At 36.1% G+C, this 16,008-nt stretch overlaps 1 protein-coding gene across 5 annotated transcripts in view; it reads right to left on the bottom strand.

Annotated features, from left to right (window-relative positions):
• IFT81 (intraflagellar transport 81) overlaps nucleotides 5,305-16,008 on the bottom strand; it is a 189,456-nt gene continuing 178,752 nt past the window's right edge. For all 5 annotated transcript variants that reach the window (XM_021073043.1, XM_021073042.1, XM_021073041.1 and 2 more), the window contains 2 exons: nucleotides 11,976-12,021; nucleotides 5,305-6,034 (listed from right to left, as the gene is read on the bottom strand). In XM_021073043.1, coding sequence (XP_020928702.1) covers nucleotides 5,852-6,034; nucleotides 11,976-12,021 — 229 coding nt within the window. In that variant the 3' untranslated portion in view covers nucleotides 5,305-5,851. The remainder of the gene's footprint in view (nucleotides 6,035-11,975; nucleotides 12,022-16,008) is intronic.

Raw genomic sequence — 16,008 nt, 5'->3', positions numbered from 1 at the left:
CCTACAACACAGCTCGTGGCAATGCCAGATCCTTTAACCTGCTGAGCGAAGCCAGAAATTGAACCCGAATCCTCATGGATACTAGTCGGGTTTTTAACTCACTGATTTACAGTAGGAACTCCAGTAGAGTTTATTTCTAATCATTTAGAAAAGCAGTTAAGTTTGTTCTTCAGGTACAGTAAGGAAACACATTTTAAAAAAAAGAATTGTAAGAAGCATTAAATATAATTTCACACATATTATAGTTCATAAATGGACATCAACCTGTCTGGATATACACAGCCAGTATATTCATGGGTCATATTGCAGGACAACATGGCAGTTAAAGTCTTAGACTCTGGCTCTGCCATGGTTATTAGCTGTGTAATACTGTGGAAGCTTTTCTGTGCCTCAGTTTCCTCATCTATAAAGTGGGGATAAGAGTATCTACACTTCATAGGGTTATTTTGAGAGTCACATTGGTTCCTATACATAAAGCACTTAGGACAGTGTCTCATACATACTAGGTGTTCAATAATGAGTTAGCTGCCAGCATCATCATCTTCACCATCATCATGATTATAATGACTACAGAGCTTCAGGGAGTAAAATTTGTTCAATCTTGCTTTGCCTAACTGCTATTTAAAAAAATTTTCCCGTCCTCTGTAAATCTGCTTCACTTTTAGAACCAACAAACTAATCAAGCTGTGTCTTTAACAGTGGAACAGGCTCCCTCGTGAGGAGTGAGCTGCACTGCGGTTATCTACTGAGGCTGGAAAGCAAGTTGCTACAGGCACTACTGTATTGATTTCTGACTGTGTAGAGGTTGAAAGAGATCCCTCAAAGGTTCCAACAGATCTAATGAATGATTACACGAATCATTCTGAGGTTCCTTTCAAACTCCAAAATTCTATGACTTTACCAGGTTATCATGGGCAGTGCTAAAGCAGCAGTCTTGCCAGGAACCTGCCATTAGTTAACACTCTGAAGTGAGGCAGAAACAAAGACTTTCACTGAAAAACAGAGATCTTTAGTCTCCTCTGTGTTCTGAATAGTGAATTTCCATAGCAGTAAACCAAGTTCCGTGACTCAAGTCTCTCAGCAATTCTAGAAAGGAAACTGAAATTATCAGTGTTTGCTGAGAAAGTACTTACAGTTTGCCAAAAGAGGGAGCATGGGAGCAGAAAGCATATTTTGTCCATCTTTAAAAAAATGTTTGTTTGGATTTTGTGTTTTAGTTTTTGATTCCTTTTGCAAGGACAGGATGAGACTGCACAACAGTTACAAATAACTTTCTTTTTTAAAGACTGCCTTAAGGCAGAAGGGTCAAAGACAATATATAGATGACTTTAAAGGATCCCTCTCTTTTCTCCTCAGACAAAACATTCACCTCATGGCTGGTTGCTGGACATCAAACAGCTGTAATTAAACTGCTCTCATTAAAAGGAAAGAGAGGAGGAGCTAAGCCAGTAGCTTCTCCTGAGGAGAGAAATAATCACATATTTAATAAAAGGGCAACTTTAACTTTATTTCTCTTCCTGGCTGCCATGGATTGTTTAAAACAGGATTCATTATATGCACAATCTAGATCTCACCTTTACTACAACATTGGAGACGTTATCAATAACAACCCAGTTTAAGGAAAGTTAATTATTGGGGGGTTAACTTACCCACCCCCTAGGGCCAAACACTCCATGCCACTCAAAAGGAATGATGTAAGCACCTAGAACCTTTTGTAGAAACAAGTCTTTGATTCACACTCATTAGTCACTAACGTTGGGAGAAGGCCTGTGTAAGACAAGGAAGTTTCTATAAGACACACACATCCATATGAAGCCATTTTTCAATACAAATTTTATTTCAGTACAAAGGTAGCTCTGGCAAGCTATTCATTTGTGCATAGTTTCAAATTCAATTCAGAATTCTGCAAATTTATATATTTTTAGTTTGAGCAACATATTCAGTCTCTTATTCAAATTACCAAAAAGTGCTCTGTATCGTGTTGCATAAAAGCTTTAGAATTTCACTTGGAAAATGCAGAGCTTAAAATTTTCCAAAAAAACTGTATGTTACATAAACTAATTATTTGATAGTTTAATGAAATGGCTTCTTTTATTATTGTTCACTGCTGCATTAAAGCAAAATGATACAAAGTATTAATCTAAAGAAGAAAGTTAAATATTCTATAATTTCCTGAGATCTGGTTTAATTTCCACAGGTCTTTAAACAATGTTCTAAGAGCATTCTGCTACATTTTCTGGACCTGGAAAATACATGATGTTGGACTGAGTTGTTAATAGATTTATAACCGAAAAGACATTATCTTGTATTATAAGATTCTTCTCAAAGGATAACCTTTAAAGTTGGATTATGTCCTTAACTAATACAGAAAGTAAGATAAGCAGTGGCCTTTTGAAATTTACAGTTTAAGTCAGTCTCATGCAACAGTTGGCAACACTGGATCCTAGGAGGAGAAAATCTGTGAACACAGAAGCATATTTCACAGGCTACATTTTCTCCTTTACTTGGGCCATTATGTGCAAGACAGATTATTTTCCAAAACAATTAAGTACTCTCATCAATTAGCCAGCTAGAGTATCAATCCTGAAGGAAAAATGTAATAAGCTCTTCTTCTGTAAGTGCCACCTGTCAAAAACTGTCAGAGTTAGTCAAAGCTTTGCAATGTTCCAATCGAATCATGAAATGAGTGGAAAGACACTGTACAAAGCCTATTAAGTTGCATTACTAAATGTCCAATGTTACATAAAAACTATAAATAACTCTGTACTTTTAGGGCTTTTTTTTTTTTTTTCCAATTTGCTTTTCTTGAAGTAATAACGATGTTCTGCTTCAGTTAATAAAGTAATTTTGGAGTTACCATAGTGTTTAATCCACATACTCTTTCTGTGTGGAATAAAGATGGCAAGCAATAATCAAATCAGAATTATAAGCATTCCTTGGCGTATCTGTCATTAAAATTTTTTTAAATTAAGAGAAGAGCACCAAAGACAGTGAAGGCTGAAAAAACTAATCACTAGGCTTTATAATCTTATAAACTGAAGTTCCTTTAGGGAATAAAGTGCTGTTTCTGGGAAGAGTATCTAGTCTTTTTCAAGTATTTGTAAAGGAATTCATATACTCTGGTTAAAGGAACATCACTTACTGGCTTAAAAACAACAAGCCAGTAGCCAACACTAAACAAATACATTTACCTCAGAGTTCTCTTATACAGTGAGTTAAGGACCTGGCATTGTCAGGTCACTGCTATGGCGCAGGTTTGATTCCTGGCCCAGGAACTTCCGCATGGTGGGGTGTAGCCAAAAAACCCTCCAAAACCAAATACATCTACTTCAATGTTCAAAAACTGATTTTTTTTTTGTCTTTTGTTTTGTCTTTTCTAAGGCCACACCCTGCAGCATATGGAGGTTCCCAGGCAAGGGGTCCAATCAGAGGCACAGCCAACGGCCTACACCACAGCCACAGCAACACTGGATCCTTAACCCACTGAGCAAGGCCGGGGATCGAACCCGCAACCTCATGGTTCCTAGTCAGATTCGTTAACCACTGAGCCACAATGGGAACTCCCAAAAACTGATTTTTGAATCAAGAAGGGTTTGTTTCCACACGGAATATAGCCTTTCCTCTTTTATTTACATATTTTAAAATTTATTTATTTATTTTTCTTATGGCTACACTTGTGGCATATGAAAGTTCCTAGGGGTCAAATTGGAGCTGTAGCTGCTGGCCTACACCACAGCCACGGCAATGCCAGATCCGAACTGCATCTTCGACCTGTGACCTGCGACCTGTGACCTACACTGCAGATTGTAGCAATGCTGGATCCTTAACCCACTGAGCCAGGCCAGGGATCAAACCCACATCCTCATGGACACTATGTCAGGTTTTTTTTTTTTTTTGGTCTTTTTGCCATTTCTTGGGCCGCTCCCACGGCATATGGAGATTCCCAGGCTAGGGGTCGAATCGGAGCTGTAGCCGCTGGCCTACGCCAGAGCCACAGCAACCCGGGACCCAAGCCGCGTCTGCAACCTACACTACAGCTCACGGCAATGCCGGATCCTCAATCCACTGAGCAAGGCCAGGGATCGAACCCGCAACCTCATGGTTCCTAGTCGGATCCGTTAACCACTGAGCCACAACGGGAACTCCTATGTCAGGTTCTTAACCCATTGAGCCACAACAGGAACTCCTCGCCTTTCCTCTTTCCGTATACACTTGATCTAACAGTTGATCTAAGGATACAAATGAGAATGCTGTTAATTGATATTTGCCTAAGTAAGTAGCTGAGGACAAATGAGTACGGTGAGGACCACATTCAAACCACTTAATAAACACTTAATTCTTAAGAATTAAGAAATTCTTTTTTTCTTTTTTTTGTCTTTTGTCTTTTTGTCTTTTGTTGTTGTTGCTATTTCTTGGGCCGCTCCCACGGCATATGGAGGTTCCCAGGCTAGGGGTTGAATCGGAGCTGTAGCCACCAGCCTATGCCAGAGCCACAGCAACGCGGGATCCGAGCCACGTCTGCAACCTACACCACAGCTCACAGCAACGCCGGATCGTTAACCCACTGAGCAAGGGCAGGGACCGAACCCGCAACCTCATGGTTCCTAGTCGGATTCGTTAACCACTGCGCCACGACGGGAACTCCCAAGAAATTCTTTTTTTCTTAAAATATGTTAAAAGACGTTTCTTTCTATGCTTTCCTGGTAAATTCTTCCATACTCTAATAGATTCTATCTCTTTTTGCAATATCTCCTGGAATTACAAATAATCTCCATACTAAGAAGTTTCTTTCATTACACAAAAGAAGCTTTCTAACAAAAACTGAATAGAACACATTTGGGAACAAAGAGATCCAAGGCTATTAATCAAGTTTGTATATTTTGCACAGGTAGAAACAACTTTATTAATTAAAATGTTTTTTTTTTTTCCCCCAGGAGAGCTAAAAAGAAATAACCCAGATGGACATGCTAACAATTTGAAATGTGAGTTTTCAAATCTAAAGGAAAGACACTTTGAAAAACTATACTGAAACTGAAATGAGGTAAAGTGTGGAATATGAATTTAGTATCTTTCTTTACAGAAAAATCAAAAAAACTTCAAGTACCTTGCTCAAATGAAGTAGATTGGAGGCACTTCAACAATTTCTTATGTTTAGAATGGTAAGCCTTCAAGACCTATATCCTATATTAGTTTTTTGGTGAAAATAAGTAATAATCCTTAACTTTAATACAACACATAACATGAATACTTACTTAAAGAAGAATAAAATTTGACACTATATAAAAATTTAAAAAGTAGCCATGATATGTGCACCAAGTTTTATTTGCCTTTTCACAATACAAATAGAACAAATACGTTATTTAAAATTTTAAATTTTCTTGAATTTTACAGAAGAAAAAGAAACTGAAGTGAAACTGTAGGAAATTGCTGAACTTCAGATAAATGTTTCTTCAAAACAAGAGATAATAGTTCCTAAAAGATTCCTCTAAAGTTAAAAAAAGATTAAGAAAAAACATTAAGCTATTGGGATATTACATTAAAAAAACCCTACATGCTTCTTAATGGACATATGCTTACATTTACACATAGTAAACTCAGTGTCCTGCCTCATAAAACTCAGAAGACACCACTGATGTCTAAACTAAGCAAAATAATAAAAACTCCTTTTTCTTATTAAAAAACTTTTAAAACCTAAAACTATCTTAACATTATTTTCCAAGAAAAGTTAATAGGGAATGGCTAATATGAAACCAAGACGTTGTACAAATCACTTTCAAGAAAAGAAGTACACCATGGAATTATGCTTATAGCTAGCAATATCGCCTAAAACCCCAACTGATGACACATGAACTCAGAGGATCAGCCGGTCCTCTCCTCCCTCCTGAATTACCTGACCAATGGAAGTTTGGCTTTGTTGTTTCAGAAAGCACTGTTTCTTACATTCCATCAACTGTTCAAAATCACGCCACATTTTTGCTTGTTTCATATTTGGACCATGACTTTCTCGTACAGCTTTTTGTTTTTCCCGGAGTTTCTATCATTAAAAAAAAAATCAAAAATAATTAAATCTCACTCACAGGGATTAAATTCTATTGCTCTAATCAGAAGAATATGTCAGGCTTTGTACATTTGATGAAGAAGAGCTAAAAAGGGTTCTCCTATGATATACAAAAACCAACATGATAAAAGTTAATTCAATTTATGATAGAGCTAGGACAGTTTAAACTTAAAAAGAAGAGGAAAATATAAGAGAAAGGAAGGAGGAAAACTAAAAGGAATAATGAAAGTAGAGCAGTATCACAGTGAATAAACAAATACAGATTTTGGAGTTCCAACTCGGGCTTTGTGACTAGCTGTAAGGAAGACCCTTAATTTCCCTGGAAAGCAGTTTTCTCAATTGTCAATCAAGGCTAATAACAATGGATAATTATAAAAGAATCTGCTTTATAAGATTATTTTTTCCACATAACAGATATGGAAATATGTGATTGTTATATATTATTATTAAATATTGTATTCTTTCCTGAATCAGTCCTTAGTATGTTCTAAGGTAAGGTGTGCTTTATGACAAAATAAATCAAATTATATGCAAATATTTCTCAGGGAGAAGGTCTAGTAGTTTTCTAAAAAGTTCCAATTCCTTATCAGAGTTGTTTTTGTTACTAATAACCTATATAGTTCCACCTGCTAAAACTTTTCTACTTACCTACTCTAAAATTACAAACAGGAATAAGAAAAATTTTTCAATAAACTGCACAACTACTTTGTAGAACTACTTTGGTTCTACATTCTGGCAAATTGAGAAAGGGTGATGTAAAGAAGGGGTGGCATAAAGTCACAGACAATCAGGGAAAGAAAACGAAGGAAAGAAGAGAAAAACAGAAATGACAGTACACACATAAGGAAACACAGTGTGACAGGAATACATATACTAACACAGAGTGTGAGAAATCACCAAGAAGGACAGAAAAATAAGCAAACGTACAGAAAAGGAATGCACAGGAACATCCCCATCTTTTCCCCTTTCAGTATACATGACTGATCTAATAGTTGATCTCAGGACACAAGTGAGAAGGCTGGTGGTTGGTACTTGCCCAGACAAAAAGGCTAAGCTAAACAGAGGCCAGATTCAAACCACCTACTAAAGATTGCCCTCCCTACCTATGGTTAATGAAAGCAAAGTTAACAGTAGATAGAAATAGGAAACAAAATGGAATTAAGAAAATATAATTTAAATATAACCAGCTGATTCTGGACACAATACCTGGCATGCAAATATATCTAGTTAAGCCTATGTTACAAATAAATCTTATAACCAATATTTTTATCCTCATAAATGAAAACAAAGACTATTGAGCACAATTTTAAGACTAAGGTACTACTTAACTGTAACTTTTCTTATTGGAATAATTTCTTCGTAAAAAATTCTAACAACCTATAAAAGTTATTTAAAGAAACAAAAACAGGATTTGGGCACTGTTTGTATCAGAAACAGCAAATATAATTTGCTTCATAACCATGTATGCTTGAAACTTTTAACTTTATGAACACAACTGACTTTATTATTTATTTATTTATTTATTTATTTACTGTCTTTTGGTCCTGTTAGGGCTGCACCCTCGGCATATGGAGGTTCTCAGGCTAGGGGTCTAATAGGACCTGTAGTCACCGGCCTACACCAGAGCCACAGCAATGCCAGATCCAAGCTGCATCTGCGACCTACACCACAGCTCATGACAACGCTGGATCTTTAACCCACTGAGCAAGGCCAGAGATTGAACCCGCAACCTCATGGCTCCTAGTCAGATTCGTTTTAACTGTGTCATGATAGGAACTTCCTATAATTTATTTTTAATATTACTGTCACTTAATAAAGATTTATCTATTTAGTTAGTTAGTAGTTTGGCTATGCCTGCAGCATGTAGAAGTTCCTGGGACAGGGACTGAACCTGTGTCACAGCAGTGACTTGAGCTACCACAGTGACAATGCTGGGATACTTAACCCACTAAGCCACCAGGAACTCCAGGTTTTATTATTTTTTAAAGGATGAGGTGGTATAGGAAGGGGAAAGTTACAACTTTCAGTACAACATTCTATAACACTTGATAAGGCAAATTCTAGCATACGATAGTGTGAATTACAGCACTATGGCTTGGTCTAATTTCAGAAATTCAGTTGGCCTGAGGAGGCCTGTGGATGTCCAGTCTTGGCTGGTTTGGAAGGCTTAGGCTATTGTCACTTTGAGAGCCTAGGTCTGTTCTGTGTCTGCCTTGAAAATTTAGATCTACTCTAGGAGTGAGAGGATCAAGAAGCTTGTTTCTTAAATGACACAGTCTGATAACTGGGGAATGAGCTAATTAATGCTCATTTTGCTGAAACATGCTTGATGTCAGAATGCAGATACTATTTTCCCCAAAGATCCTAAAATAAAACACTACACTGGAAGGGGAAAGAATAATCTTTAATCATATTTAGCAATTAAGTTTTGGGTCTTTGAAAGGATCCAAGGTTTGATAAATATTTCTCTACACAGAGCATCCATCCAGATAATTTTCAAAACAAATGAAACAATATTTTCATATAAAAAGTACATAACTTATGAAATATCTGGATGAAAGTCAATTATTGACAATCATACTAAGTCCTAAGAGCCCTCAAAATCTCAAGTAAAAATACTGTACAAATGAATGTACAACTTGTTTCAAATACATACTTTCAAACTTGAAAATTTTTTTCCTTTTGAACATAGCATGCCATCTCATAAATGGAATAAGATATATGTAACTCGCAATTTCTCTGATAAAAATCAGCTTTAATGTTTCTTCTCCTTTTTTACTTATGCACATTAATATGATGAACATGTACCCACAATTCATATAAAAGAAACAGATGAACACTCTTTTTTATAGATACGGCTGATTCCAGGTTTGGGACAAGAAATGTGCAAAATGAGCCTGGAACATTTTGTCATCCCAGAAAATAAAAAAGCCATCAAAGCCTAGTAGGATTATTTCAAAAGGATTCAAATCAGGAGTGGATTTCAAGAGGCTTCCTCTGGCCAAGCATGGGACAGCTTGAGACCAGATAGAAATAATAATTGTAAAAGACTGAAACATATCAAATATGTTAAATCTAGGAGTCATAAAGATACCTGAAGGATGACTAAAAAAAAATTCATCATTTTGAAAACTAGTAATAATCAAATTAAGCAGTCATTCTGCCTTTCCTATATGAATTGTACTTTAGTGTAACTGAAGAGTTGATTAGAAGTTGCTCTTAACAGAACTATTCCAGCCAATAAATGAAGGAACAACATAATTAGAATATGACGTTCTGCAACCTCTAATGAATTAATGGATTAAGGAAGTAATTTTCAATGGCTGCCTACATTACAAAAAGAAAGCCTCCTGATAGAAGTACATACTAACACTTATGAAATATGCTTCCCAAGTACTGGTCTTTTAGTCTTTTTTTGGGGGGGGGCACAGGCCGGCAACAGCAGCTCTGATTCAACCCCTAGCCTGGGAACTTCCATTTGCTGCAAGTGCAACCCTAAAAAGAAAAAAAAAAAAAAAAAAAAAAAAAGAAGATAGGTAATGGTTATACATGAATTCTTTACATTATTTCCTCTACTTTTTATATAAGCTTGAAACTTTTCATAATAAAGCTTTTTTTTAAGTTTCTTTTAAATATTTTTAAAAAGTTTAGCAATTACTCCATTGCTTTCTATATTATTTGTTATTTTGAAGTTCACCTTTAGTATATTACTTACAGGTTTATGGGAGCTAATTCAGCTTTTATGTAAAAACAGATAAATGTATTTTTTTATTTTTATGCCTGCACTAGCAGCACATGGAAGTTCTCAGGCCAGGGACTGAATCCAAGCTGCAGCTGTGACCTATGCCACAGCTGTGGCAATGCCAGATTCTTTAACACACTGTGCTGGGTTGGGGATTGAACCTGCACCACTGCAGTGACCTAAGCTGCTATAGTTGGATTCTTAACCCAGTGTCATAGTGGGAACTCCCATGTGAGTTTTTTAATAATGATTCAAATGAAAAAATTAAGTAAGAATGGATAATCTTGCCATCAGCTAAATTGTACAATGCATTGAGACTAAAACAAAGCCATATTTCTCAGTTGTACTTTTGGAATAGATAAGCTTATATCTATGTATTATAAATACATAAATATGGAGTGGATAAGCAATGATATAGCACAGGGAACAATATCTCATCTCTTATGATGGGATATGATGGAGGATAATGTGAGAAAAAGAACGTGTGTGTGTGTGTGTGTGTGTGTGTGTAAACTGGGTCACTGTATTGTACAGCAGTAATTGACAGAACATTGTAAATCAACTATAATAAAAAATACATATATAAATAATCATTTCCAGGTTACAGACTCAAAATATTTGAACACTGAAATTAGACATATATATATATATATATATATATATATATATATATTTATTTATTTGGCTGTGCCCACAGCATAAAGAAATTCCCAGGCCAGGGATGGAATTTGCACCACAGCCGTGACCTGAGCCACAGCAGTGAGAATGCTGGATCCTGTTTAGCACCAGGAACTCCTAAACATCCATATGTAATCAATATTAAAAAAAAAAAACCCCGCAGCTAACAATTCCTAACTATAATGCTACAAACTTGCCACCCCTATTAGAAAAACTTATAAGAAACATCAATTTTTAATAGTGAAACTAAGTACAGATAAAATGGTATATAGTGAAGGATGAACTTAAAATTATTGAAGATGATCTTAGAACTCGTGCAGTTATTTATTTAAAATTTTTAGTGTACCTATTTCAGTTTAAATAGGAGGAAATGAATTCCAAAATGGTTAAGGATTTTCCCTAGAACCACAAACTTAGGTCTGAAGCCAGTATACTTAATGACTTGGTGCTGATAAATACAGATCTTAAGGAAAAAAAAAAAAAAAGAATGACAGAGCTGGTATCTTTATAATGACTGTCAAATAATGCTTTCTGAAGTCAATTATGAAAATCAATCATTTGAGTCCTGATGGTCAAGGCCCTTACTGTCTACTACCTCTTCTAATAGGACTGGCTCAAAGAACTGAGAAAATGAGACTCAGTCTTACACTCCTACTTTCAGTAACCTTCACATAAGACTGGCAGGTAGGGAGTGAATATCTTAAGTATTTTGATTATTTGTATTAATTGAATAAATGTTTGCAAAGGATTTAGACCAGCCCCTGGCTCACAGTAAAAGCTTTGTGTTTATTAAATACAATAAATGGACAATTTTATAAAGAGATACCTGCAAATAACCTAAAACTTCACTACCTATGGGGTTTTTGCTTGTTATATATGAACTCTTTGTTCTTTAAAACTAGATTTTGCCCATTCCACCTCCCCCACCAAATTCATATGCCTTCACTTTTATAAAACTAAATTCCTAAGGAAGAGTCTTCATCTTTGAAAGGGAATAAGAAGCTGCCTCGAAGGTGGGCACTGTTGCTGCTGCTACCTCTTAGACAAGGATACACCAATTCAAAGGCCAAATAAACCCTCATGGAGTTCAGTTTGAGGTTTGAAGACTTTGTAGCTTGTCCTATGGACCTCAGTACCAAGAACCACAAATTGCAAATTTAATTGGTCATTTTGTATCAAAAGGTCAATTATAAAGCACCTAGAATTTTTTAATTAAAATAATATATTCTCTGGGTTCTGATACAGCCCAGACAGTGTTAAATTTTTTTTTTTCTATTGTGGGTTTTGGTTCTTTTCTCCCCCAAATTGATTTTATTTGATGTACCCAAGTCTTAAGTTTAATAAAGAAAAAAAATCTCCATAAAAAAAGAAAGTGAATAAGAAGGTTCTAATTTCCTCTTGAAAACTATACTACAACCTTAAAAAAAAGGCAATGGCATAACCATGTCCTGAAAGCCTGAATTAGACACATTTTAAAAAATAATAATATATTCTTACCTTTCCAAGGTTTTCTTGTTCAGTAATATTTTTGGTATATTGTTCCCTAGGGAGTCAACATAATGATTTAGTTCACATTTCAGTTGATTTGATAATACAACTAAATTATAAACTAACACATCTATCTAAATATATTAGACAATACAGTTTAGAGTACTGGAGTCAGAATGAAACCCATTATCAAACACTCCTTTTTTCCATCTTTAGTCAGTTCATTTAATAAATAGTAATATAAGGAAGAAACAAGGCAAAATATCCCTTAAGAAATTAAGAGAATGAAAATGTTAAGTACTATTTCTAGTTAATCTACACTTCAAACAATGGTAACCCAATTTGCTTAAATTGCTTTTGTTTTTGAAAAGATTTGCAGAAGGGAGAAAAGATACACATTTTAAATAAACATTAAATAGCATCTAACCCTGCAACCCAATTTCTAGGAAGTTATCCTACAGAAAAACTCTCATAATTTAAAAAAGATAAAAGCAAAAATATTTATCTCACCACTGCTTATAATAGTGAAAAACTACAACCAACTTAATATTGATAGATAGGGATGTTTAAATAGATTGTAGTACATCCATTCAAAGGAATAATACAGAGTTGTAAAAAAAAAAGAATGAGGTAGATCTATTAATACTAAAGTTGAAAGACTTCTAGATAAATTATTAAGAAAAAAACTGTATATGTAGTTTAATTTTTTATGTGTACACGCACATATAGATATATTAATAAAAGTATGGGAAAAGAATATGGGATAATATATACCAAAATATTAACAGTAGACATTTGTGAGGCATGGCAATGTGGACAATATTCAATTCTTGTGTACCACACTTGATAATGGTTACTTTTTGTTTTTATAGGTATTTCTTTTTAGGCTAAAAAACCTACAAATTTTTAATGCAAAAACAAAAATACAAATAACAGTATTGTGTTTTTTAAACAAAATATAATTAGATTTTTATATTACATAAGACAAAAAGTAAAATTTAAAGTGTTAAGGACAGGGAGTTCCCATTGTGGTGCAGCGGAAATGAATCTGACTAGGAACCATGAGGTTGTGGGTTCGATCCCTGGCCTTGCTCAGTGGGTTAAGGATCTGGCATTGTCATAAGCTGTGGTACAGGTCTGCGCAGACATGGCTTGGATCCTGCATTGCTGTGGCTGTGATGGAGGCCTGTGGCTGTGATGGAGGCCTGCAGCTGTAGCTCTGATTAGACCCCTAGCCTGGGAACCTCCATATGCCTTGAGTATGGCCCTAAAAAGAAAAAAAAAAAAAAAAAAGACTGAGGATGAGGACAAAGGAACATGGGACAAAAGAACCAATGATAAGAGACTTTTTAGTCTTCAAATTTGGATGGAAAAAGATTCTATTTTTGTGTAAAGCTACACAGTGGCACTTATGAAGAAATTAAACAACATGGAATTGGGAATCTAAAAAAATCATACACTGCAAAGAGAAACTCTGACAGCTTGAGTGAAGGAAGATTTGCACTCATGCAAAAAGTGAGGCAAATGTGATTAGATGTGGAGTTCCCATCGTGGCTCAGTGGTTAACGAATCTGACTAGGAACCATGAGGTTGGGGGTTCGATCCCTGGCCTTGCTCAGTGGGTTAAGCATCCAGCGTTGCCATGAGCTGTGGTGTAGGTTGCAGACGCAGCTCGGATCCCGAGTTGCTGTGGCTCTGGTGTAGGCCGGTGGCTACAGCTCCGATTCGACCCCTAGCATGGGAACCTCCATATGCTTCGGGAGCAGCCCAAGAAATGGCAAAAAGACAAAAAAAAAAAAAAAAAAAATGTGATTAGATGAGAGAGAATGGCAATCAGAAGTGAGGTCCTTATAGAGCTGAAGTTAAGGTAGAATTCGTGCACAGGAATAAGGTTGGAAAGGAAGAGACATATCTTAATGAACTTTGATTGTGCCCTTGACATTTATGAGACACTAAGTCAAACTGTTTGCCTTTCTAGCTTTCGCATGAAAAACAGCAAGGAGGATGTAAATGAATATTACTCAAGAAGACTGTATGCTTATAATTCAGACAGCTTTAGATAATTCATTTATTACCCTAGGCCTGAAGAAAGTCCAAATTGTTTTAGAACTGCCGTTTACATTTTATCAAGAAATCATTGGGGAGAGGCTGGTTTCCCATAACACTAATATGTAATTTTAATTTATTCAATGAATTTTTTTTTTTTTGGTCTTTTTGCCTTTTCTAGGGCCACACTCATGGCATATGGAGGTTCCCAGGCTAGGGGTCGAATCGGAGCTGTAGCCTTGGGCTTACACCAGAGCCACAGCAACAAGAGATCTGAGCCTCATCTGCAACCTACAGCACAGCTCACGGCAACGCTGGATCCTTAACCCACTGAGCAAGACCAGGGATCGAACCCGCAACCTCATGGTTCCTAGTCGGATTCGTTAACCACTGCGCCACGACGGGAACTCCTATTCAATGAATTTGTTCAAGAAGTAATTACAGAGCACTTGTTATGTACCAAGCATGCCCTGGGGTTTTAAGAAGAAAATGGATAGACAGGATCCTTGCTCTCCAGGTACTCATACTATATCATTTCCAAAATACTGCTGTCTACATTATATTTAACTTGAGCCTCTGTGGTGTATGTTGTTCTTATTTTATAGATGAGGAAGTGATTTGCCAAGGCCACAAAACTAGGAACTGGAAGTACCAGGTTAGAAACAAAATTTTATGAGACTTTCTAGAGTACTTTGATAAAAAACAGGCTGCCTCTTTAAATAAAATTAAATTTGCAGATGGTGTTTCAAAACCAAGCTAAGTTTTCTATTTCTTAGAGTCCTTTTTGTAATATTTATGTATATGTCACTAAAAACTCAACTGTAATCTAGAAGAAATGTGAATCCTATACTTCATTTGATGTCTCACTGAATGATAAAAGCAAAACATTTGAATTATGATGGGGGCAAAGAAAGTTTATCCTCTTTGATTCCTGCATTTTATCAAAGCTAGTAATTCAATTATAAATGCTTTTTTTTTTCCTTCTTTTTGGCTTTTTAGGGCCACACCCTTAGCACACGGAAGTTCCCAAGTGAGGGGTCGAATCAGCGCTACAGCTGCTGGCCTACACCACAGCCACAGCAACTTGGGATCCAAGCTGAATCTGCAACCTACACCACAGCTCATGGCAACGCTGGATCCCTGACCCACTGAGCGAGGCCAGGGATTGAAAATGCATCCTCATAGATACTAGTTGGATTTGTTTCAGCTGAGCCATGACAGGAATTCCCGTGTTTTTTTTTTTTTTTTTTTTTTTTAATTTTCCTTAAGAGCCACACCTGCAGCATATGCAAGTTCCTAGGATAGGGGTTGAATTGGAGCTACAGCTGCTGGCCTATACCACAGCCACATCAATACCAGATCTGGGAGGTGTTTGTAACCTACACCACAGCTCACAGCAAAGCTGGATCCTTAATCCACAGAGTGAGGCCAGGGATCGAACCCACATCCTCATGGAGACTAAGTTGGGTCCCTAATTTGCTGAGCCACAATGGGAACTCCTATAAATGTATTTTTTTAAGGCAGCATTTGATTTTTTATAGTATGCTGCAAGCTAGGATTACAAAAAGAAAAAAAATCATCACATAAGGGTTAGTGGTATTCACATACTCTTCTTTGTTTTAAAGGCTGGCATAATGCAATCACACAAATTCTAGCTGAAATGCAGTCATTCACACTGAATAACAAGCAGGCAGATGACCAGAGTCCAGGCCATGCTGGACTTTAAAAATAGACCAATGTTAGTGCATATAAAAAAAGCAACTATGAAATTGTATGTATTCCTAAGGAGGAGGTAATGGACGTCAACTGCTTAATGGTTATAAGAGTTTCTGCTTCAGGTAATGAAAAATTTTGGGTAATATATACTGGTGAAGTTTGCATAATATTGTGGATAATTCAATAATCAATGCTACTGAATTATACACTTAAAAATGGTTAAAAAGGCAAATTTTATGTTACATATCTTTTGTCACAATAAAGAAGCAACCAAGCAAGA

Source organism: Sus scrofa, chromosome 14, assembly GCF_000003025.6.
Source record: "Sus scrofa isolate TJ Tabasco breed Duroc chromosome 14, Sscrofa11.1, whole genome shotgun sequence".
Classification (NCBI taxonomy): domain Eukaryota; kingdom Metazoa; phylum Chordata; class Mammalia; order Artiodactyla; family Suidae; genus Sus; species Sus scrofa.
Note: the sequence above shows the minus strand (reverse complement) of the source record. Positions and strands in the feature narration are given on the sequence as shown.